This window comes from Calonectris borealis, chromosome 2 (genome assembly GCF_964195595.1).
Source record: "Calonectris borealis chromosome 2, bCalBor7.hap1.2, whole genome shotgun sequence".
Lineage (NCBI taxonomy): Eukaryota > Metazoa > Chordata > Aves > Procellariiformes > Procellariidae > Calonectris > Calonectris borealis.
In genome coordinates, this window is record NC_134313.1 from 131,891,408 (window position 1) to 131,917,412 (window position 26,005).

General features: G+C 42.1%; 1 protein-coding gene across 1 annotated transcript in view; it reads right to left on the reverse strand.

The window, feature by feature from the left end:
- GALNT15 (polypeptide N-acetylgalactosaminyltransferase 15) overlaps window positions 1–24,812 on the reverse strand; it is a 27,379-nt gene extending 2,567 nt beyond the window's left edge. Inside the window, exons 1-9 of the mRNA XM_075143449.1 lie at window positions 23,759–24,812; window positions 18,027–18,193; window positions 17,113–17,317; window positions 8,576–8,743; window positions 7,830–7,947; window positions 6,852–7,046; window positions 3,030–3,161; window positions 1,845–1,946; window positions 861–1,001 (exon numbers count right to left, since the gene is read on the reverse strand). Of these exons, the coding sequence (XP_074999550.1) occupies window positions 861–1,001; window positions 1,845–1,946; window positions 3,030–3,161; window positions 6,852–7,046; window positions 7,830–7,947; window positions 8,576–8,743; window positions 17,113–17,317; window positions 18,027–18,193; window positions 23,759–24,303 (1,773 nt within the window). The 5' untranslated portion in view covers window positions 24,304–24,812. The remainder of the gene's footprint in view (window positions 1–860; window positions 1,002–1,844; window positions 1,947–3,029; window positions 3,162–6,851; window positions 7,047–7,829; window positions 7,948–8,575; window positions 8,744–17,112; window positions 17,318–18,026; window positions 18,194–23,758) is intronic.
- Between the last annotated feature and the right edge of the window lie 1,193 nt (window positions 24,813–26,005).

The window sequence follows — 26,005 nt, forward strand, 5'->3', positions numbered from 1 at the left end:
CTGAAACTTTTTAAATACAATAGATCACCAGTAATGACTGGTTGTTCAAAATTTTTGAAACATAATGACTAGGTTTAGCTTTGAGCCCAAAGCATGGTGAATATTCATAATTCCTTTCAAAGCTGACAGGAGTGGTAGGTGCAGAATTCAATAAATCTCTTTTCCACCACTATTTGTTTCCTATGGGTACAGGTTAACATCAGCATCAACTACAATACTACAGGCCACAAAATTTCAAAAGGACCAGTGCTTCCCTTAGGAATCAAAACAAATTACAGTAGGAACTGTACCAGAGGATTGCAGCATCCCTGCAACTACAGTAACTGCTATTTTCCCAGGCTGGCCCAGAGTATGACATTTTTCAGTCTTGTAGAGGAGTTCCTGCTCTGCTGGGTGAAGTCCACTGAATAATACCAAATTCCTCTAACAGGAAGTTTGCTCTTCTCTTACAATGCAGGAGGAATTTTAATGTTTCCCTTACTCCCAAAGGGCTCTCATTTGGGAGGGTTCAGGATTCCCAAAACCTTCCTCCATCCAAAAGAAGTGGGCAAAGATTTGCCCTGCTCTTATTTTCACAACCACTGATTCTGATTCTATTCCTATAAGGCCAGTAAGACAAACAGTTAAAACAAGGACATATGAATTTAGGTAGGATTCCTGTAACTTGTATTTTTAAATTTATTTCACATCGACTGTGAATGGGCAAGAGGCATCCTAAATTTCCTGGGTGAAAATGGTATAGAAGTGAAACTTGCCCTTCAAATACCTCATCCCTTCCCCACACAAGAATCCTGTCAATCACCCAGTGATCCCATAGTCACCATCAGCTGCCTTCCCCTCACAGCAGAGTCACTACTGACCTCCTGGACATCCCAGTGCTGGTGGCTGTTGTCTGTCTCCTTTGTACAGTTTTGAGGGATAACCTTCCCGTGTCTGACATCAAAGCAAAACAGCGGAGCAGAACCAAGCCGGATTTCCTTCATGCTGTTATATTCAAAGTGCTGGAAAAGGGAGGGTTTGTTTGAAGAACGATGGAAGGACATCCCAATTCATTTTTAAATGCTAATTCCAAAAATAATTTCCTGTACATGTTTGTTAAGATGCAACCCAAACGTGAGTGACGGAGACCCAACAGCCTTGACCCTGCAAAGCAATCTTCCCTGCTAGCTAATTCTGGCATAACGATTTACCTAAGGAAAGGCTTTGTGGACTGTAATTATGTATAAAGTAAACCCATCCTATAATAAAATTTTCTAGCTTAATAAATATTTGAACAGAAGGGTGTTTTTGACAGTGTCCGCACACATTGCAGTTAGAAATGTGCCTACAGGTCACCCTGAGCTCAGTGTGAGCAGCAAAACTTGCTTGGGACTTGGAGTAAATATCTGCAGTCGGTCTGTATTGGTTTGGCTTCTGTTAATGCATGAACTTGCTAGTCTAATGCCAGCTTGGGAGTCTACATGAATTTCCCTCCTGTCTTTGACGGCAGTTTAGGCAGTAATGGGGGAACCCATCCCCATTATTCTAGAATTGTTATATATTTTTTACTCCCAGGCCTTCTGTTCTCCAGACACTACCAAATATACTAACAAATAGGCACTTAAAGATGTCTGCTGGAGCAAAGTGTGGGTATCTGGCCTCAGTGACACATGGAACATCATTGCCATTTTTCCAACGACACTCAGCTGCAGAAGAGTGGGCATCATTTCCTTAGCACATGCCTAATTCTGAACACATCAGTATTTCCACTAATGGCAACCCAGCCATTTACATGTTGGAGTGACTGTCTTCCGGATGGTTCCCTAGATCTGATACAGTGCCTATATACTTCACGTATACAATACCTGGGTGAGACTGTCACTGCAAGGGGAGAGTTCGATAGAGCCTTCTGCAATGGCTCTTCCAGGTCTGTAATCTGCACAGAAGCCAACACCAGTATTGTAAAGCTGTAAGTAAAGGTTTATACTGAAATAAAGCACAATCAGATTAAAAAAAAAAATCCTTCAGCTAACTTTTTTGTGATTGTATCCCTTTATGATATATAGTTTTGCTCATAATTCAGGGAATATTTTTTTCTTTCAGACTAGATCTTGCATGTTGATCTTGCAAACTGATCTGATATAAAAGGCAGAATCTCACCAAAGGTCAGTGTTACCCAGTGAGTTTTGTTTAAGTTTGAGATGCCCACTTCTGTTTTTAACTATTACGATAGTTAAAAGAAATCTGTCAAAATTGTTATGCTAATGGAAAATTGCACTTCAACTGGACAGTGTAGACAGAAAAAACCCCAAGATATACCAGAAGAAAAAAACATGTGACAATTCCTGTGATCCACATTCAGTTCTTACGCTCTTCTCAAGCAAACTTTGATAATGAAGAACAGACAAAACAGTAAAAGGACACAGTAAAATCTGGCTATAGATACCAAAGTGTGACTTAATTAGTGGACCTTGTTGCCTTGTTGGGGGAAAATCCCTTCCGGTAAGGCTGCCTGGAATACATTCATATTTTAATGAATGATAATTATCAACTTATGTGAATTAAAAAAACCCTCCTGTACACAGTCAGCCAAGGAACTGCTATTGCTACCACCTCTGCCCTTGGGGGAAGTGCAGGACTGAAGAAATGCTTTTTCCTCTTCATTCACATGGGTCAGCAGAGAGATATCTCAGCTGCTGTTGTGGCTGCCAACTACATGAGGCAACACGATTCTTTTCCTTTACTAATGGCACCTAAAGAACCTAAGGTTAGGATCCTCTGATCTGTGACACTGAACTGAGTCAGACAACCTGGGTTCAGCTCCTGGCTGGCTTTCTATGTTTATGTGAGAATTTGGAGCTGTTTGTCTCTTCTGTCCTTTTCTTTCTCCTCCTATCCTTGTTGCATTGTTTGTTTTGGACAATAAACGTTTCAAAGCAGGAACAGCCTCTTACTGTATGCTTACTGAGTACTTAGTACATGGAACCGATACTGGGGTCTTTGAACAATGCAAACCCACTCATCATTCTTTATAGTATGTTTTCTCTTACCTTGCCAGAGAATCTTGGTGAGTCTTCAGGTTGGGAGAGTTCAGGGTACACATTTGATACAAACCACTGGAAATTTCTACAGCCCAGTCTCTTCTGTAGCTGAAGGCGCTCACTGCAGTCTGGCTTCTCTGCCTTTATGGAGAAAGCATAGGGGCAACAAGGTTACTAGTGTATTTGTGTTAGAGATGCCAGAAGTGAAAATGACTACATAGGAATTATTTCTACCACCTCTTCTATCCTGCATGTTATAGATATTGATATATATCTCTCATGAGTATGCAAAGGAGGAGGACCAGCTATAGCCTTCCTTCAACTTTGTGCTAAAATCATCTGGCATTGTGATGGAAGTGAATGTTTCAGAAGTAGCATACACTGTGAAAATAAGTATTTCCTCTAAAAATGATTATTACACTGCAAGATAAATCCGTCTTTGTCATCTTTTTAATTAAAAAAGTCAGGGCCAAGTTTGATACTTGTTGTACTGAAATCAGTGGGATTGTATTAGATTATCATTCAGTATAGAATTTGCCCCGCTGATCAAAATTCAATTTCATGGCCTTTAACAGCCCAAATTACCCAGTTATTGTCAGTCCTCCATGATCAGAGGATGTAAGTGATGACAGAATTTAGCCCAAAACATAGTCTATCACATTATTATCTGACATTTACTAAATTTAGTAAGCGAATGTGTTTTGCGGCTATAAAGGCATAAAATCTTTCCCATGATTTATGTGAGTTCTTGAATTATATACACACAATATCAGTTCTCACCCTTCCTGGTAGCAACTCTGTTCTGAAAAAAAGACAAGTGCCTTCAACCGTTGGTGCAGCTACAGGCATGTGCACTGCAAAGGACTGACAGTCTGACTCTTTGAGGGTATTTAGCACTGAAGATGGCTAACAGGGTTCTGAAAACTTCTAAGCAGGTAAGTGTCTAATCCTTCAGTTTCAAAACCACACAAAACACTTTTCTAAATCTCTCAGTGCCCAAATACTAAAAATATCTCACCACCCTTAAGAGTCTCTCTCCTCATTCTTGCCAGCAGTAGAGCTCCCCCTTCACGTTTCTACTTTTTAAAAATGCAGTTTTGGATTCCTACGTCAGAAAATAAAATTGGTAAGAGAAGCGAAGAATTGCCTGTAAATAACTTTTCCTCAGACCAGCTATTTCTCTGCATCCATAAGAAAGAAAAAAGGACTTTGTGACATGCCTGGAAAACACTGACAAATGAAGGGCCCTGGAGATGAAGGGAGAGGTATCAGTTTCTAAAGGCAGGGATCAATCATGCCATGTGGCACTGTTTGCCAGCCCCTGTAAGCTGCACAGGCAAAGCTCAACAGTTGCAATATGTTAAAGAGAACCTCATAGTTCAGTATCAGTCTTAGATTTAATAAGCATAACAACAAAATTCAGCAATTCAGCACCACACAAACCTGTCCCCAAGAGGTTTTCTTGGAAAAGGGAAACAGAGAAGTAAAATGCTTCCCCTAAAAAGAGATGTTTCTCATGAGACTCTGCTTCGGCTGAAGAAGGCGATGGCAGTAAATCCCATTTTGTCATACCAGTTACAGTCTGCATTTGATGCCGAATAAATGTGTAAAAAATGTAAAGAAAGTCATTATCCCTGTAAACCAATTTGAAAGGAAACCGTGCTTGTAAATTAAATAAAGAAACCACACAAGAAAAGGAGGAAAAGAGACAGTGGCTGAAATAGTAGAGAGCTGGGAAGAGCCTTATTCATCTGCATTAACGCTCACACCACAGGCATCCTGCGCAGGATGCAATTCAGACCATAAAATGTGAAGACTCATAAAGCAACCTAAAGGGGGGTCACTAGTTATTTTCTGCAGTGGGCAATGTGGGCGGTGAAGGCTCACGGAGATTTTTGTAGTGGCCAATAGGTGGCTCCGCTCACCCTCTCAGTGAGATAAATCCCCGCAGGGCCCATCTGCAGCTGAGCGGCAATAATGTCATTGCTTGCTTGTACCTTTTGAATAACACCCCACTGCACTGACATACTGAAAATATTGGCTGTGAAAGAAAGGAACAGAGAAAAGGGCCTTTTATGTTATGGTATGCTGAGCACAGAGATCGTAAAATTGATCATTTGAAGGAGCATCATACTTAGAAGTACTAAAAGTATTCTGGCTAGAATAAACTCTCAGGCAAAAGGTCATGGTGCTTACAGCTAGTAAACTGTATCATTGGTGGCTGCAGCTTTTAGTACAGAAAATTGCTTCTGAGTTGACAAGAAAGGCCTTCAGGAAATTATTAAATGATTTAAGGACCTAACTGCCCGTCTTAAAAGACTCGGCCTAGTGTCCTCCTTTCAATGACACGGCTGTAACCCTTGTGAGTCAATTAACAAACTTCTGGCCAGTGGAGTTCAAACCTACAACACAGACAAGGAGGGAGAAGCTTTTTAAAAAATGTTAAAATAGAATAAAAAAAAAGAAACACAATAGTTTCAGACTCTAGGATTAGCACAGCAGGCTGACTGGAGAGGCAGATCCACTGGTGGAGCGTAAGGATGTCAGACTAGGTGACAGCAAAGAAGCCACCCCAACGCACAGCCCTTTTCGTCTCCCCACTGCAGCGCAGCTCCTGCTGGATCTGGCTTTCTGAGACAATGGCCAGCACTGCAATGGCTGAGGCATGCAGGACTGAAATGCAAGAGCAAAACTGAATGGGAAACTTTGCACAGCACCTACCCATGCTCTGCCTAACTGTTTTCAGTGAATGTTTTTCTTCTTAAAAGTATGGTATTGTTAAATGAACAAGATGAATGACACGTTTTCATTCACAACTGCTCACAAGCTTGTCCACTGCCTTGGTAGGAGAGGATATCATTACAAGAAAAGGTATTGGAGCCAGAGAATTCCTGAGAACTGCAGCAATATTAACAACTTCACATTATTAACAACTTAACATTAAAAACATTAACAACATTAACCACAGCCGCATGACTCCCAATAAACAAACATCCACTGGTTTGTAATACATGGGATATACAGTCCCTTGACTGATCCTGATCTGCAATGGATTATACAGTGTGGCAGTTCTGTAGTTGTTGAATGGTGTGTAGCCTGTAGACAGTTCAAGTGTGGCCACATGCCAGGGCTACGCCACACACCTGGCTGCAAGCCTGTCTCAGCGTACAGGCTGCTGGGAATCCAAATCCCTGGAGGTCGGACTGCTGTCTGTGCGATGCTTCTAACGAAAAATTAACTTGTAAATAGTGGCTATGTTGAGATCTGACTTCCTCAGTTACAGACAGTTGCTCCGGGACATCTGTCAGTTCAGGAAAAAAAATCACCTTTTTTGTCACTAGACCACTCAGATATGTTCCCTTCCAGTAGGAGAGACACCACAGTTTGCCAAATGCCCGTGAATATTACTGCATATCCTCATGAATCACAGGAGGAAGACTTTCAGTAACGAAGAATGAATCCTCTAGGAGGGCTCTTTGAGCACACAGTGCTACTAGCTTCCACTTCAGATGCACTGCAACCTTCCATGTACTATCGGTGGAAAAATAAATCACAGCTTGTTGGGCAAGCTGAAGAAGGAGTCATTTGGAGAAGGAGTCATACTCTAAGAGATTTGATAACTTCAGCAAATAACTCCTAGGCACAAGTTTCTCTCTTTCCTTCCTGATCTGACAGCTCTTCCACTGGAAGGTTTCATAAAAAGACTATCCCCAGCACCATGCACATTGAATGTTTCACTGCACACAGACACCCCCACCCCTATTTCACTCCCTTCACCTACCTCAACACGCACTCCTTCCCTCAGAAACAAACCACTACAGATGTGTTTACCTTGCTGATTAAGAAAGCCACTGTGTCGTGCTTGTAGAAGTTCTCTTTAAAAGAGCCCAGCCAGGTCTCTGCTATTCGTATTTTGTTCCTCACAATGGCCTCTTCATAGGAGAAAGCACGGGGAAAGTGATTTCGATAGACATGCCCAACTCGGGAGCATGGAATAACTTCTACAGAGCCACCACAGAGCCAGGTCTGAAACACAGGTGAAAGCACAAAAAGAGATTACCTTATTTAGATTACCTTTATCTAAAAAGGAGAAGCTCCTTTACTATAGACTCTGCCTCAGGAAATCCTAATCTGCACATTGCTGGAAACAGCAAGAGCATTATTATGTGCTTCTTCATATACTGTTCCCCACAGACACAGAGACACAGAGAAGATACTGGGCAAGACAGACCTTTGATTTGACCCAGTATGGCTATTTATATGCTTTTATGTTTTTCTGTGCACAAAGAGTGCAGTGAAGAGACCTGGGGGCACACCCTCTTTTGTCTGGCACATTAAAGACACTATACCCTTTGTGTCTGCAATTTTCATTGCTTTTTAATATCAGTTATTCTTTGTATTCAGCAAAAATCAATGCAAACAATTTCATATAAACAATTTGGTATTAAAACTACAGGTTGGCAAAGAAATAAAGCTACTGTCCCTTTGGTGCATGTTATATGCCAAAAAAGAAGAGGCAGCTCTCAGAAGGTGCTGAAACCAGTGACTCTGTCCTCAGGCAGATAGTGATAGCCAGTGAAACTTCCTTCTCCTGACATAATGCTCCTAACTCACAGCAGCTGCATGTTCTTGTATAGTCCTGACAGATCACGGAGCGTGGGGATAGATTTCTGCGAGGAAAGTGATAATCTCCATACCTCAAGTTCTGCAGTTAACTGCTTTTATAAATTGCTTCTTGCCTTTTCATTCAGGTTCCTTAAAAGCCCAATAGTTATTACCACACCTTGATGTTTTAATTAAGGTTCTTACCCTTATAGATAGCTCCAGATTTTCTGCTCCCCACATGGTCATGTCAGAATCATAAGCTCCAGTGTTTTGGAAGTAATGTCGATCCATGGCCACCACTGCACCAGCTACTACAGGACTCCTGTGTAGAAAACAGTTTGGAATTGAATACCTTGAGTTTTGAATAGGGAATTATGTGAATGGTGAAAATCCCACCATTTCCACAGAGGTAGTATTACAAAATGATTGAATACTACTCCATATAAGCTTGAATACTACTCCATATAAGCTTGAATGAATTGATTATCTAACCAAAAGAAAGAACAACTGGAACCTAATTCTAGGATTTGCCTGGGGAAGGGAGCCAAGAGCTGAATTATCAAATAAGGCTCAGAACAGTGGGAAATGTTATGTACATGTACACCCAAAACAACAGACAAACAGATCATGGTGAAGACATCTCTTTTAACTCTGTATGATCCATCTTTTGCTTTCCCTACAAACCTCCACACCTTGTCTGGTCAGGTTGTACACTAGTTGTGTCAATGTGTGGAAAATATTTGTCATGTTGAAAGTATGACTGCAATCTAGTTAGAATGATTACTAAAGGCCAAACAAACTCAGTGTAAACCAAAAACCTATCCCTTCAAAAAATGTTGACCGAGCATATGCAAGTAACCATGTCCCTCTTCTGGAAGCTGGAAGATGACCCAAATTGTACAGTTTTGCTGCTGAGCTGAGTGGAGGCATATTGGCTGATGGACTGTTACCTGATAGGGCTGACGGGAGACTGTCGTACCTTCTCCTCACGCTCTGGCACTGGTTCCCAATGAAAATCTAGTTTCCAATCAAAAACACCTCGATGCAGGCCCACAGAGTGATAGTACTGAAAAGTCTTCCAGTCTATGACATCTATGACAGGGGAGACGACACTGTTTCTGAAAAAGACAATATCATTTATTTTCAAAGCCAAAGCACAAATTAAATTCACTACTCTGTTAGTAAACAGTGGTTCTCCTCTTTGACACTGTAAAGCACAAGCACTCCTCTAGATGTTGAGTGTCCTTATCTTCCCCGCTGATAGAAGCTCAGGTGGTCAGTGTATGGGAATACTGAGCTGCAGTGAGGAATCTAAAGATCAATAATTTATTGATAACCTGTACCTTGCGTTGTCATTTAAAGCTATTCAGGATTTTGCTGTGAGTTAAGCATCAGCATTCTTATAACGTTATTTCACACAGAGGCCCCAATCTCTGATGTGACAGGCTCTGCATGGATGCAGAATTTACAGCAAAAGATCATTTTGGCCTCACACACTTTACCATCCTTTGATTTTCCTGTAGATGTTCCACACACTTCGTGAGTTTGTCACTTCAGGCCAATGAAGAGTGCACTTATCCTTATTTTGTTCTCCTGGTTGTTTTGCAAAAACATTTATCACCGAGTTCATAAACCAGTTTCTGTTTGTATTTTATCACAAGCTTAAAATGCTCTTGCAAATGCACTGTCACAGTGTGGAATCTACTTTTAAGAGCCGGAACAGAGCCATTGCACCATAAGCAGCAATCCTCCAATTCACTTATAACTTGAGTTAAATTTGGGTTAGTCTGAGAAGAGGTATTAGACATTTCCCCATGGCAAACATGTCACGGTACTTTACAGTGTGCTTGTACATCATCTTGGAATTAACTGGTAGTTCAGAAGAACTATCAGCATTCCTCGTTTCCAGGTCAACGACGTATCACATTTGGAAATTTTCAGAGGATAAATGCAATGGTATTAGGGACTGCAGGAAAAAAAGTGTTGAAGAAGAACATTATCCATTTCTTCTCTGTTATGCAAAAAGGATAGCCTCTGGTCTCAGTGTAAGGGCTTGCCTATAGACAGAAGTTCCTCTGGAGAAAAATCAGTAACTAGAGATTAAAGTACACTGGAAAAAATTACTCTTGTTCTAGAGTAAGAGTATCTATATAGGAAATTATTCTGGAGTAGCTCTTTCCCTAGAAAATAACTTCCTGTTAAAACTGAGAGAGAAAAATGAAATGGTCAATTTTGGGGCAAAAAGTCCTCTCCTAAAGATTTATATGTACAGATCACTCTGGAGAGAAATACGCTTAAAACATAATACTATCAATGAGGAAAGGACATCTCAGAAGTCTCCAATGCAGTGAGCTCTTTGTACTTTTCCATGGCAGAGACCAGAACCAGCTGAGGAAGATGGTAGCTCTGGGTGATGTTAATGTAATCTTCACATATCTTCTCTGCCTTTACAACCTCTAGCGTAATGTTTTTTCAGTATCTGGGTGGGGGGAAACTCCAAACTTTGTTTTATCACAGCTGCCATTTCCTGTAGAGAATTTTAGAAGCCCATGGAGAAACAGACACTACTGATCGTCAATTAATTGTATGAAGATGAACTATGCAGAGAATAGCATTAAAATGACTCAGTTATTCCTTTGTTTTCTAGTAAGAGCAGACTGCCCTATGATGAGCTAAAGGCAGAAAGATTTAAAATAGAGAAGTGATTATATTTCTCCATTCAGCTGTAAAACCAGCCTTTGTAATATGTAATAATAGGCATTCTTAGAAACAAGCATTGGGTTTACAAATAGATGAGAAAATTTTATGGTCACCTGCAACATTTGTAGGCATATACATTAAGGCAGTGATTTGCTGTCATTCTCCCACAGGACTCAAGAAGAAATGGAAATAAATAAGACTAAAAATAATAAAGCTGATATCCTCCCCTGATTCTCTTGATGATACCCCTGTGATACATCCAGGGGTATCCAGGACAGGAGCAACCACCTCAAACTCAAGCCAGCAGAAACCTTTCTGCTGAAAGCTGTATTTAACCTTTACTCACTAACAGCATGAAAAGGAAACTAACTGCTTCTGGAAGTTACTAAAAGGTAGTGTCCTGACAAACTCACACAAGCAGGTGTTTTTTCTTTGATATGCTGAGAAAAATCCATCTAACAAGTTAAATGGATTTGGTACAACTAAACTTCAAAAAATGAAAAGTCACTGTAATTGTAATTTCTACAGCCTGCTTCATTCTCCAGTGTCCGAGTATCTCTGACAACTGTCTAGTTAGGAGTGTAGTTGGAGGTGTATACTTCCCACCTCAGTTTGTTGCTACTTGCTGAAATGCATGCTATCTACTGCTACTTGTTTATCCATTCTCATCCAGACAGGACTGGATGACCCCAGGGTAGTTTATTAGAGTCAAGAGGGAAATATCAGGAGGGCGTATTTGAGTGGAAGCCAGAGGAGGCAATGTAGACTAAACCATTCAAAAAACCTTGACCATGAAGACTAGACCACATGTGCATATCCAAGATAGTTCAGACAGAGAAAATGCAGATACTCAGTTATGCTCAGATATATTGTAGATCAGATATATTCTAGATCAGATGATCCAGGCATTTCAGACTATCCTGCATTTTCCTATCATTTCAGCCATTTAAAACTTGTCCTTCTTTTTGGATCCACCTTAAATTTGTTACCACTGTAAAACTGCAAACTCCAATGATGCTTCTAGCATCAGTGCAATTGCTCCTAAGACTAAGCACCAGGGTAGTAGTTCTTGTCGAAATAATCCTTTATTTTTAATGCATGCTTCTGCTTTGCTTGTTACTGGGCATTGATTCTTCAATACCATTCAAGAAAAATACCTGCAGTGATGTAATGGATTCTGATGGTTTGGAGACCAAGCAATTATCCAAACTATCTGCAAATTATGACATGGAAAATTACAGTGTTTAAGACAGCTGAAAATATCTCACCGGATAGGTCACATTCTACCCTGGCTAAATTCAACAATAAACCAGAACAAAATAAAATCAAATCTCCTTTCCCACAAAATTATACAGTACAAACTCTAACTGTGTTTTACTGCTATTACTCTAGTAGCTCTTTCAGAATGCCAAGATTAATAGTTTTGAAGAGTATGTTTGTAGGTGTAATGCTAGATCTTCACCTAGTATAAACTGGTGTAGCTCTGCTGAAACCAATAGAAACACACCTTCTTAAAGCTTTAAATATTGGGAGTGTCTTTGTGATCTGAAATAGAGGAATCCAGTAATTTTACCTTGTGTGAAAACTGGTCAATGTCCGATTTTAATCTTAATCAAGCAGTGCTTTACCTATCTTTTGGTATTAATGCTTTTTTTATAAAAGATCTGTTTTCTGCATATTTACTGATGGTTTGATGTTTGTGTGGTTCTAAATGCAAATTTGCAGCAGAAGGTAATTGAAAGTTGGAAGATGTTCTTAGCTATTCTTTTTGGTTTTAACTGGGTAACTGGCAGTCAGTCAGCAGCCTCTCAGCACTTTGAAATGAAACACACACTGGCAAACTACTGCTAATTTTACTCTGTGGAATCCAAGGAAAGGAAAAAACAGGAAATTCAAATACAACTAGCAGCAAGGCTTTGAACTGTTTGACTAATTTGTGAATATTTCAAATGCTTGGAACACACATGAACTACAAAAGGTCACAATTCATGAAAAAGAGCAACCCAAACAAGAACAATTTCCTGGTTTGGGATTTCTCAACCAAATACAATTGCAAATGAAATGTCTTCCCATGACCCTTTACAGTCACCATGGACATTATGTTCTCTTCTATTTTTAGAATAAGTAACATGAGGAGAGGAAGATTTAATTAACACATCTGTTTTGAAGTTTTAGATACACTGTTTTTTGAAAGCGCTTTTTATTGATTTATACTGTCTTTTGCTGGGAAGGGAACAGATTTTAATCTGTTTAAATCCCCCTTTAAATAAGGAGGAACAAAAGAAAACAAACATGAAAATGATGTATTTTCCTCAACCAGTTTCAGAATGGATCATTCCCTGAAAAAATTAGATAGCTAGGAAATCCAGGCAGTCCAAGTTCTCTGGCTCTGCATGTAGTCAAAACTTCAGCAACTGAGAACCCAAGTTGATTCCACAGCACGCGGCATTTTCACTGAAACCACCTTGCTGGCTGGCTGAAGTCTTCAGGAAAATAGTAATGCACAACATTTGAAATTAGATAGGGTTAATAAAAAGATCAAATGCAGTGATCAGGAATGGTAAAGCTATGGTATGAAGGATTACTTAAATACTGCCTTACAGACCAACTCCAGACTAACTTAGGGCATATGAACAGTCTCCTTGAATTGATGGACTACTCATATGCTAAGCACTAAACATATACTTCAAATATCTGCTAGGTAGAGTGCTAAGGGAATGCTTTATTTAAAAAAAAAAATCTTCTGAACTTGTCTTTTTTGTTAAAATACTCAAATTTGTATGTGGGGTACCAAAAACTCTAGGAGCGACCAATACCTTTTTACACTGGACGGACAGGGCGCTGTGCCATGAATCATGCCTAAATCCTCATTGCTCCTACTTTTGGCAGTAATATTTGCTTTTGACTTTAGATTCTTGTCTTCAGTTTCTTTACCTCGACTTCTTTAAAATAGGTCACCTACTGATTCTGATCAACTGTGAAAGATTGTAAAGAGATAGTGTTATCTTCACATAACATGCCATGTAAATGCTGAACATTAATTTACTGAATCTGAAATGAGTGTTATTGACAAATGGAGGATATAAAAGGATCAGGCAAAAAGAGGAGTCCTAGGAAGCAGGGTGTTATATGTGAAGTATATGGAAGGTTTTCAAAACAAGGAGAGTAGCACAGAAATACATGCTCAGATGCCGGGGTTCTGTGTGCTCTTAATGGATAAGATCATGCTTCCCTGAGCGTGTGAGAAGGTAGAAAACAGATGGCTTATGTATTTGGTAGCTTGAAAAGCTGGGGTATGGGCCACTGAGAAGTGGAGAATCAGATAAAAAGAGATGAAGGAACTGTTCAACTTTAGTGCAAAGTATTTCCCTTCTCTCTAGTGTAGTACCGTAAAACTAGAACTACACAGAAATCTTCTGGACAGCAGAACTCTGTTTCTATTCCTGTGTCTACAAGTAGAGGCTCCCATTCACTCCTAAATGGGAGCAAACAGTGGATGAGATGCCTTTCCACTGCTATGTTCATTTCTTATTCTGTTTAACAGCATTTTCATTAAAGATTAGTGACCTAGAATCACGGTGCTAAGTAGAGGCACTTCGAATTTTAGAAACTAAATAGGCTTCTTTTAATAATATCACAGGCTTCTGTTTCCTAACGTAATGTTTGAGCTGTGGTATAGGCAGTGCACCAGCACAGAGCTAAACAGCCCTTGCAACGAGGAGCACGGGAAAGGTCCTAAGGGCAAGCTACCCCCTTGCGAGCCACCCCTCTGCCACGGTTATGGCGTCCATGCCTTTTTTAGGGGTGGAATTCCTTGTCAAGGATATAATCAAGGCGCATTTTGCTTTCATGCAGTATTCTCAGGAACCACATTTTTGAAAAAAAATCATCCTGCTTCAGCATGATGGTCACAGTTTTTAGGTTAAAGGAACAAACTTTTCAAGGTTTCATTATATGCCCCCTCTGCCTTTCACTGCCTTTAGACCGAATACAAAATAGCAGCTGTCTTCTGCAGTCTCCTGGAAAAGGCAAACGCCTCAAAAGATGACTGTAATAATTGCACATCTGCATTACTATGCACCATGCTACTCACCTGGAATTATCCTGGAACACAAACAGTTGTCAAATTAAATGATTTGTGGGGCATCTCATCTAGTTTTCTAATGTTGTCCAGGTGCCTATGGTATTCATCCTTGAATAATCAAAATGTCAAGGGATGCTTTACAAACCACTGAACCATTCTCTAGGCGATATACTATGCTGATGCACAGCTTCCCAGTCAATTTATTAGGTATGGTTCACAGAATTAGTCCCAATCAAGGTGCCCATAAATGCATGTGTAATGACTTTAGAAAGACTCAATACTTTTTGGGAAAATAATTTTGATTGGGTTAGTGAATAAAACCATCACATAGGGAGATGAAATGTCATCACCCAGAGCAAGTCAAATATCTGTCAAATATTTCCATACCTATAACATTGGGATAATTTTTCTTGTGTTTGTCCTGTTTGTCATTACCACAGGCTACTCAGAACTGGGGGTATCTCCCTTTTTGTGAGTATGTTCAACTCACAGTGAGATCTCAGTTTGGGTAAGGATCTCTTGGCATCACTCTAAGACAGGTCACAATAATAGTGGTAGATCTGATCAGGAGTCTAGAAAATTAGGTTTAATCACAATTTTCAAAGTTAAAATCTCCCTCCAGCTCTGCTAAGCTCCTGCAAAGGTTTGAGCTTTGGAAAGGCTGCATTTTCCCTTGCCAGCAAACAACTCACTCACTCACTCTAGGTGATTTAAGTGTTTTCCTATCCTGTCTCTCCAGCAAAAGTGCATGAGTTGCAGCTTGATTGGTACATTAAGAAGAGGAATGATGGATATTTCACCAGTCACTGTAAGCTTTTTTTCTCTCTACTTTCCTCATTTGGGTAGTCTCCAGGAGTGCACGTGATTCAATTTAACAGCTCCTCAACTGCTAAATGAAGCAAAGTTGACTATGCTAATGCTTTACATTTCCACAGTGATCTCCATGCAAACATTACAAGTAATTTGGGAAAAATCATGAATTAACTTCCGTATCAGATCAGTGTTATTATCATCATTCTTCAGCTGGGGAAAGAAGGACAGAGAGGGAAAGTGATTGCCAGATGCCTTAGAGGATGTCTTCCCTGTGCACTGGAGAATGGCACAGGTTCTCCACACTAGCAGTGACAAAATTTCCAGGGTCAGACACAGTGACTGATACAGCATATATAAAGGGATGGTTTAGACCATACTATTATCCAAACATCCTTCTACCTTTGCTCCAGGGATTCAATTAGCCATTAGCTAACTCAGTGTTAAATTCTGCTGTCCTGGAGGAATGAATGAGCGTATGAGCCCTACAGGGGAAGAGAATCCCTTTCTCACCCCCTGGTGACAGTGCTACATAAACCTTAGAGCTATAGTAGGCTTGGTGGCTTTGCATTCCCTTAGCAGGGATAATTTTTGATAGTAAATCACTACAATTGTGGTGGGGTCCTAACTTCTCTCTTGCCATTGTAAATCTCCCTTCACTATAGCTCTTCTCTGAGACTTTTTGTAATTCTCTTAATTTCAGCAATACAACCTTGAATAAGGACTGGCCAATTGATACAGATAGGAGTTTTGCATGAACATCAACAATATACTACAGCTCAAGGCAGAAGAATCATGACGTATATTCATAATAAATCATCTAATAAGTCAGCAAACAAAAAATAATCTGGTTTTCCAAGGAGGATCTTTTAGAAAAGAATATCCCTGACATCCTAGGGCAGCATTACTCTTGCTTGCAGTATTTTTAATGTTTTGATCCAAATGATGTAATCATTTCTAAAAACTCAGATTAATTCTCTTATAAGCAAACATAATCAGCCATAAAAGCAGCTTGTTCCAGTGCCTGGGAACAGCCTTTGAAGGTCTTTAGTATGACTATTTAACGGTCTGGTAAGAGTTTTAAAGATGTATTTTTTCTTTTACCCCCTCAAGCAATTATTCATTTTTTCCCAAGTGGCTTAAGGGTAATGATAGACAAGTTAATGTACAAATTTTTCTTTCAGGAAAATCCCTTTAATAAAGGATTTACTGCCATGTAATTCTTGAAACATTTTCAGTGATTTAATCTCTTTGAAGGACTTGGGGACCACATAGATGAGCTCAGCTGTACATTAGAGAGCAGGCCCAAGCAACCTAAAGATGAAAGACTCAGAAAATACAAATCTGTATCTTCCTCTGTCCGTTTGGTGTCAGTGAAAGTACCTGTGATTAGCTAGAACTGTCTAGGCTGCCCAGAAAGTCTATTTTTTCTGTGGAACAGAGACAGTACAGGTGACATTGCTATGTAGCCGAACTGGCTCAGGAAGACGAAGCATTTTATCCTTGGCTTCATGACTGAGACAGTTAAAAAGTAAAAATAATGGACTCTTGCAGTAGTTTTTCTGGTGGATGTTTGCCAATTTCCAAACAGCTTGAGACTGCAACCTTTTTAATTCAGACCACCAGGAAGCCTTCTTATAGCTCTAACTGGATACAAACTCTGACAGTTCAATGATACTGTGTGTGAAGGGAGGGTTATCAGCTGTGTGCCCTATCCTGCTTCCCACATATTAGAGTGATGCATGAGGTGATAAAGTAGAAAATAAAAGCAATGTGACCAGAAGGAAGAAGGTAACAAAGAGAGGATAAAAAAATACCCAAACCTTTCCCAGTACACCTCTTTCAGCAGAAATTAGTATGTGCAGGCAGCTCAGAGGTCGTGGGGATATTTACCGGTTGCTGGACAGTCTGGCTAGGAGGGGTTCCAGCCAGCCCTTCTGACACTCGCAGTGTGAATCCATGAAGACGAGAACGTCCCCGGTTGCCCGTGCAGCTCCTAGCATCCGACCTCGGATGACTCCAAGCCTCTTGTTGCTCCGGATGAGTTTCACACCGTCCAGCTTAGAGATGTATTCACTCAGAGCTGACTTCAGGGGCCCTGTCAAAAACAGAACGTCACTGAAATCTTTTAGCTTTGATTCAAGCTGTTATAGAAAAGCAACAGGTAGTAGGAGATGCTACTTCTTGCTGGTAAAATGTTTTGGGGGCATTTGTTTTACATGGCCAAGGAGGTCATGTTCCAAATGTTCCCACAGCAGCATAATGTCAAAGAGAAGTAGAGACTAATGGAAACTGAGATTCACTAGGTGTGAAGCTATTCCTGTGGGAAACTTAATAACTTCCTCTCCTGTTTTCAGGAAAAGGTGGATGCTCTCATCATCTCATAAAAGGCGCAGATCAGAGTGAGATACTACAGGTGTTTGGCTTTCCCAAGCGCTTTGCACTACTTTAGCAATGTGGAGTTTTCCACTCTATTCTTCAGCCAAAGTCCAAATCTGGAAATTATTACAGCAGATCTGGTCCAGTGGGAAGGCTAAGATTTGCATACTGTGATCTTATTTGAAAGTAAGAAAGTTCAGAGTGATTGGAAATGATGGGGAAAAAAGAAACGTATTTCAAAGTTGAAAGGCTAAGCTGAATTCTAGGGATGGAAGAGTGAAACCTGGCAGCCAGCTCAGGGCGCTGCTTAGCTCTCTTCCTGAGGGTCCTCTTTGCCTTCTACTTTCCTCACGCACTTCTTGGAGGAGGACAGTTTCTTCCCTGAACCTTTGGAAGAAAGAGCTCACATACAGAGAAATGGGGGCTACCTTGCTGGCTGAGATCGTCAACTAGGATGATGTCCTTGAGGGAGGCCTTCGGGGCTGTGTCCATAATGCTGTGGACAGTTCTCAGCAGAGTAGACCAGGCTTCGTCATGGAAACAGATGATGACACTAGCGGTAGGCAGACTGGAGTCATATTCTTCCTGTAGGCACCTGCATGGGATCAAATGAGGGAGACACTAGAAACGCTGGTACAACTGGCTACTTGTCTCTCAGAGCGAAGTTGTAAGCTACACCTAAACCTTCAGGGATGGAAAGCAGTTTAAGATATCAGCTTACTTCTAATGAAGCAAAGGAAGCATTAAGGCATCCAAGACTGGAATACAAAGTGAAAACATGGGAATGACATTATAAAAATTAAAATGCAAAATTAGGAATGTTTTGCTGTATTCTGGGATACTTTCTTCTGCTCTGGCTGCCTGAAAATACACAGCTTAACAGAAATGGTCCAGAAGGCAAAGAAAGAGAAACTGAAGACAATTAGACAGAGCAAAGCAGAGAGAGCGATAAGGAAGGTCAGTCAGCCTCCACCAATTTCCACATTTTCTCAAGTAACACAGAAAAGAGTAAACTGAAATGCAGTACCTTTAAGACTAACAAGTAAAATAACTCATCTGCACAACAGATCGGTATACCTGTGGACTGCCTGACCAGTGAATGAAGCCAACATCTCAGTCCTGTACAGGAAAGAAATGGATCCTTACATGGGCAATGAAAACAAATGTAGATACATTTAAGAAAGTAAATGTATTTTCCCTATAAAGTTTGTACAGGTTGCTTTTTTCGATGAAAACAAATCACTGATGAATGAGGCTCCCAGCTGGGTAGATAATCTTTATGCCATTTTCTGCTATTTACTTTACAACTCCAGGTACTGACACAATCTACTGCAAGACACCTGGCTGCATGGGTCACTGTATGGCATTTCTAGAGATGCTCCAGGGTGCCAGCTGGGGCCTACGGCTCCTCAGTTTTCCATGGGGCCAAGATTTCACCCATGACATTGAACAAACTTCCATCAAAATTACTGTGAATTAGGTGTTGCTTTGACAACTCAAATGAAAACCACTTCCTATTCATCCTCACAGAAACTGTATATGAAAACTATAAACCTTTGTCAAACAATGGCTGTTTCATTAATGTAAGTAATGGATCTACAAATCACATTCACAACAAAAGTGTTTTCTGATTTACCGGTCCTGGTTCAGAGAGACAGGACACGCTATATTGGCATGAGAATGCACTTTTTCCAGAAAAGGCCTGCAAATGCCAGTTGTAGAGATGCAAAGACTGTGCCTATATATCTGCTTTGCTTACATTAGAAAACACATTTTAAAATCTTTTCATTTCCTGAGGAGCAGTCATTCTGTTTCCTAACTCATTTAATCTCTCGCAGTAAGAACTTCTTCAAGGAATTACGGAATTGACTGAATGTGGACCATTGTTATTTCAGCATTTTTGTATTGCCAGGCAAATCATCATACAGATTTTACAGTGGTTGTTAAACAATTAGCTACTCAGCAGAAACTCATGTAGGGGATATCATTTTAATATTGCTATGCATTTTACTTAGTGCTTCTATTCATGGACTGAGGCCCTATGATGCTAGACACTATCCAGACACAAAGCTGCTTATCACTTAAGAGAATCCATAGTCTGAATGATTTAATAACAAATACAAATAAATGAATACTATAGATACACTTCTGGGAATAAAAATTTTAAATGAGCACAATTATAATAATTTATTATAGTTTATAATATTTCACATTAATATCTTTTTGTATAGAGAGATGAATTTTCTTGATGATTTTTACATTGTAATGAATCTATGTTGTCCTTGGTTCACTCATTTTCTATAATCAACAATGGTGTTATTTCACAATGTCATATGGGATAATTGTTTCCATTTTCAGCAGGATGGAGAAAAGGATACTCTCATGACTTGGCGGTGTTTGTATTTTCAGGCAGGAGAATCTAGAGGTGATTAAGAAAAGTGAAGATCTGATGGAGTCCTTTTACTACCAGGCAGCTTCCAACCAGGAACATTCAGTACAGCTATAAGCACCTATATTTTGCACTATAATACTACTACAATGCCTTGTTGCTAGTACTGTGGTTATAGCACGAAAATAAGGCTGTTGTGGAATCTTAATTGGAAAACAATTGAAAATAACTGTACTTGAATATATAACCTAGGTGGCGGGTGTTTAGTTGCCATGGAGATTGACAAAGACTGGCAATATAGATATCTAATCTTCAGAAAAATGTGACAGAGTACTAGTATACAGAAATACCTTCCCTGTAATTTGGAGCAGTTTCATAGACTGTCCATCACAAATCGGCATTTCAAAAAGTCAGGGCTGTGACTGATATGAGACATAGTGATTTAATCCAATTTGGGAAAAATAAGGAATCATCACAAGGAGCAATGAACAGGAGAGCAATTCTGACACGGCAAAGGCGCTGCTGATGGAGACTCCTACCCACCTTCAAGAAAACCTCTCATTGAGATTCAACTCCCAACATCACTCAAGTGGAAGGAATGCTTTTGTAGTGAAACTTAAAACCTTTTTAGACAGCTTGTGAGTTTCTGTTTGCCTGGATACGTTTGACACTCAAACCCAAGAGAGGAAAACAGACCTTTTTTCAGGCAGAACCCCATCATAAAAGTCACAATGGCAGGCTTGATTCAGGTCCACTGTCCCAGGAGGGTGTCGACGGCAGCTGGACCAACCGAGAGCAGCAAAAAGCCCTCTGAGGGACGATTATGAGTCTTGATGTGGAAGAACAACTTTACAGTACAACGGGACAAGTTATTAGGCCTTTTCACCCAGAGACCCTGGCTGTTTCAAAACTGGTACTCAAAGTAAATGGGGCAAAACAAGGTACTGGATTCACCATCGGGGTATGTTTTACTGCGGGATCAGTAGGAGCGCTGGAAGAGAAACAGTTTTATGCATCTACTTTCCAAAAATTAGCATAAAACATTCACCTGGAAAGGCATGCAAAGATATGTGGGTTATGTTAGAAGCTGGGGTGTGGTGAGAGAGGTCTAAAGTATCGCTTTCCAGGTGAGGAAGTTGGATCCCGGGCTGGCAAGGCACAGCACAGCCCGCAGGTTCTGGTTTATTTCCAGCAGAGCTCTGTACTCTTCACATAGAAAGAAACTGTAGTTATGCTGTTCATTACTCCAATGCAAAGCACAACAGACCTCTATGTGAATTTCTAAGGAACAGCAGCTAAGTATATCTTACGGCATTTACCTTACATCTTACACTCTGGCTTACGAGTAAAACTGAAGTAGGTAAGTTTGGCCAGTCTTATTTTACAGTATCTGGAATTGCTTCACAATTAGTAGGCATCGCTTCTGGTACCAAGAATTTGCCATCTAATTTCAAGCGAAATGAGAGAGACTGAGTCTGTGGAGCTAACTCACTGAAATGTCTCTAACTGGTTGGGTTCTCTCTAATTAAATAGTAACATTAGGAACAACATGATTCCAACAGAATAGAGGAATAGACAATCTGATTCATGACTGGTTCGCTCTCATTTTACACCGGTATAAAATTGGACTGATATAGTTGTGAGCTAGGCCCCCAGAGTAAATTACGACTAAAAAATGTCGTTGTGGTTTGTGTGTTGTGCCGAAAAGGATAGGACTGGCTTAGAGGTAGACCTCTGCTGCAGGTTTATGATCTGGATTTAGATCTGAACAACTGCGAAGCCTCAGATGTTCAGATCGGTGGTTTCAATCTGGGCTCTATAAGCTGTGGTGTTGATAGCTCTTTAGGCTGTAACTAGTCAGACGGGAAAACCCATCCAAGAGCTCTGAGACCATGGCTTAGATCTTACCGAGATTAGTGTTAACTAAACCTGTCTCTTGTTGAATGGCCCTTCAGCTGCCAAAGTAAAACTGTTTTTTGGCTGACATCACAGGCAGTAAACCAGGGTCATCATTCCTCCTTTGAATATTACATAGTTCAAAGAGCTGCCAGTGAAGCACGGTGAAAAATAACTAATATTAGCATTTCATTATTCAATGGAATTACCCAAATTAACACTGAACCTAGTCAGCAAGTGTAGAAAACACTCCGTTTCATTTCTCTTTCCTTAAGATTGTCCCCTTAAATTAGAGCCACCATGCTTAAACGTGTGTTCCCATTTAAACATGTGAAAATGACCACTAGAAAAATTACTGTGTATATTCTGTGTGTTACTTAAAATGTTTTCTGGTGCATTTTTCCACTGTGTCCTGAAGGAAAGCTACAACAGCTTTCATTACAGGAGGCAAGAAAAAAAGATACCCACCCACATTCCTTTCCCTCTCCCCTGGGCCGGCGAGCGTAGATACACCTCAGCCCCTTTTTAAGAAGTGTAATAAACTGCCCCTCCTGGGCTGTTGGGAATAACTGGATCTCAAGTCTCCAGGCTTCAAATGCAACACATGGGGCTTCAAACGCAACGTGGGGCTTCAAACGCAACACTTGTTACACGTGGCCTTACAGCCTGGCTGCAGCTAGCTACGGTGGCGTTGATCAGACACACTGGTCTCCACCTTCCTTCCTCGCAGGACTTTCCTTTCAACCTTTGTCGGGTCACTTCTTACACTAAAAAAGGTGAAAGCCCCAACTCCTGACTCCTTTATCACCCCGTAAGCCCGGCGACCCCACAGCCCTGGCAGAGGCCCACCGTGAGGTGATCGCTGGGGCCTTAGAGGGAGTCGTAGCGGCGGGAAGTGGAGGGGCGGCCGCTCACTCCCCGCTGCCCCGACCCCTTCTCACGCAGCTGCTCGTCCCGGGCCCGGAGCAGCCGCAGCCGGCGGGTGGGCTGTCGCCGGGGCCGAGCGGAGCAGCCACCTTCCCCGCTCGACAGCCCCGCAGCATCCGCCACACAGCGCGGAGCGTGGCGCCGTCCGCCGTGCCGATTCCCTTCCCAGCCCCAGCAGACAGACAGACAGACAACCCGGGGTGGGGGGGACCGCGGGGGCCGGGGCCCACGCAGCGCTCCCCTGCCGCCGCCCGCCACCTGCTGCGGCGGGGGGCGCCCCACCCGCGGCCGCCGGCAGGGGGCGCTGCCGCCCGCCCGCCCTCAGGACGCCGCGTTGCCGTGGTGACGGGCCGGGCCGGGCCGGGTCGCGGTGCCCCGCGGGGAGGCGGGCGGGGAGGGGGTGCGGGAGGCGCAGATAACATCGGCCGTCAGCTGGGTCGCGGTGCGCTCGTTCGTCCTCCCCTTTCTGACCCGGCGCCCCCAGGAAGCCGTAGCTGCCCCCCCCCTCCTCCGCACCCTCCACTTTTGCCGCCTGTCGGCTCCTGAGGGCTTGAAACACCGCCGGTGTTTCGTGCAGCCTCCGCTGGCTCCGGCAGCACCTGCCGCGGTCTCGGGGTGCGCGGGGGCTGTGGGCCAGGGCGGGGGTGGCTGTGGCTGGGCAGCCGCGGGGTGCCTGTGGGACTCGGCGGGGGCGGCTCGGGCTGCCGGCGGGTGCGGGGCCGGGGCCGGAGGAGGGAGGCTGGCAGCATACCTGGCTGTGAGGAACGGGGGTGTGTTCCGCACACGGCGTGGCGAAAAACGTTCTCCCGAACGGAGAGAGGAGAACCGGAGGGGAGAGTTTGGTAGGAAAGACGCGGGGTTTAAAGGAGGAGAGGTTCATGGGGTGGGGACGGCGAGGGGGAAAGAGACGAGTTTTGTCCCAGAGATTAAATAGGCTGTTTTACTTACAACGGGTGTCGTACCTCAGGCAGCTCCCTGCGCAGAGAGATCCGCTCACTGAGCGCTTCGTTAAAGCCATGGGTTTCCAGGCCGAGCGGCTGCTCCCCCGCAGCAGCCCCTTGCCCAGCCTGCAGAGGAAGGGAGAGGAGCTGGGACTCCGGGTCCCCCTCTGCCTTCACCTCTGGCCGCCTGCTCTGCTGCTTCACCACGCGATAGCCCTTCCTGGCCTTGCTGTGGTTCCTTTTGCCGGTGGGCGACACAACGGCCACGATCAACTCATCCTCCCGCAGGGAGATGAAAGGTGATAGCCCATCCAAAGGGTAATACTGCTGGCTCTCCTCCTGGGTCTCCAGCATCTCTTGGGTCTCCACAAAGTCCATCTGATACCCTTCCCGGGGGTTGAACTCCACAGGCTGGAAAGTCCCTTCCTTGCTCTGGTTGCTGGGTGGTGGATTCAGCGTTGTAACCATCAGTAGCAAAAAGCCCAGCATCAGCAACAACAAGAGAAACTGCAGCTTACGTGATCCATATCTGCACTTCTTCCTCAAGAACATACTGTTGGTGACAAAACGATACAGATGGTCATGTTAAATATCACTTGGATCTTTCTCAGACTCCAGTCCTCGGGTTGCAGCAAAGCCCTGGTTTTCACTATCTGCCAAGAGGATTTCTTTGCTCCCCTCACATTTCACTGATGCCGTTTCATGCTTTCCTCTCTATTTACAGACAAAATATAACATTCCTATTAATATTGCACTTACTGTAGTAAAAGGTAGCATGGATCCAGTGAGATAAAGTAGATCCTTTATTATACAGAGTCCCAGCTTAGTTAGGAAAGCACATGTTTAGCTGATGAAAAGAGTAGCTAAAGTTTTGATTTTTTCGTTTCTAAATTCTAAGTAAAAAGAAATTCCATTTCTTATAGTTTCCTTCCAGAGTAGTTCCTGCTTCTTCAAAGTTTCCAGTTGCTGCCTGGATTGAAGTGCCTTATCTCTGAAAGCAGATCTGACAGCTCTCCCCCGTTCAGAGGCTTCAAGTTAACTGTGATCAACAGATGAGAACTAGTCGCTCCCTGACTTTGTTTCACACGTAACTACAGCACTCAGTCAGGAAGCACTTTGCCAGACATAATACAGAGCAATGTGTGCGTCTTTCTCTTGGTCCTAATGCCCTCACTGTTCTTGTCCTATCAAATCAAAACTTTGCAAAAGCTGTAAGAGGTGAAATATAAGAAGCAAAACGTTGTATTATAAAAGAAATCAAGGCACACCACAAATCGCTCTACTTCTGAATAGCCGTATTAAGCTAAGAATGCTCACAGCAAGAAGCAAGAATTTTATAAACTGAATAAAAGATGGAGTGCACATGATTTATTTAAGGTTAGATTTATTCATATGGCAATGTGCTAGCTGGAGTATATGAGTATATTTCATTTTCAATAAATATTTACAGCTGTAGGGATTTTAACACTGACATAAGGATGCCAAATTATCACCTGGCAGACTGAAGTTTTCTCCTCATCCATAAATTGGGTATTGCAGGGAAAGCAGCACTTCAAGTTTTCAATAGTCCAGGAATAACTTGTAGAAAGCGTGGGCTGGTACAACAACTACTGACACTGAAAGAAAACGACGACTTCTGTGATTAAAAGGGGAGCTCAGTCTCTGAGGTCTGTTTGCTAATATTGCTGGCACGGGTGCTAGTGGGCACGGACTGTGACATTTTTTTCTGCAAGATGGATGCTTGTCCAATGGGAAAAAGGGTGAGAGTCCACATGCTTCAGCATCACATGCCTCTTGGTCTGGCAGCCATCAGGTATGGATGTAACTCAGGAGTTACCAACCCTTTTGATGCTGGGGGCAGGGGATGTGGTTTTTTGCGTATCTTGTAATATTTGATGTGCAGAAAGCTCCAGCTCCAGGAGGCATGTGATTACCGGAGAACTTCCATATTCACCTTTTGTTAAAAAGTACATTTCTAGACATGATAGGTAAAAGAAAAGCCTTGAAGACATGAATGAAGTATACTCTAAAGGGAACCAAGGATTTGTTCTTTTTTTCCTTCTTCCCCATTGCTTCCCTGTAAGATTTCTGTAAGTTCAGCCTATGGTTCCTGCTAACAGCTTCCAAAAAATTAAAAATGAGAGGACACCTACTTTCAAACTAAAGTGAGTCATGGCCTTCAAAAGGAAGGACGGGAGAGAGCACCTTAAAATTGCTGGAGGCATGTAGCGTCTCTCACTTCTGTGTGTACTCT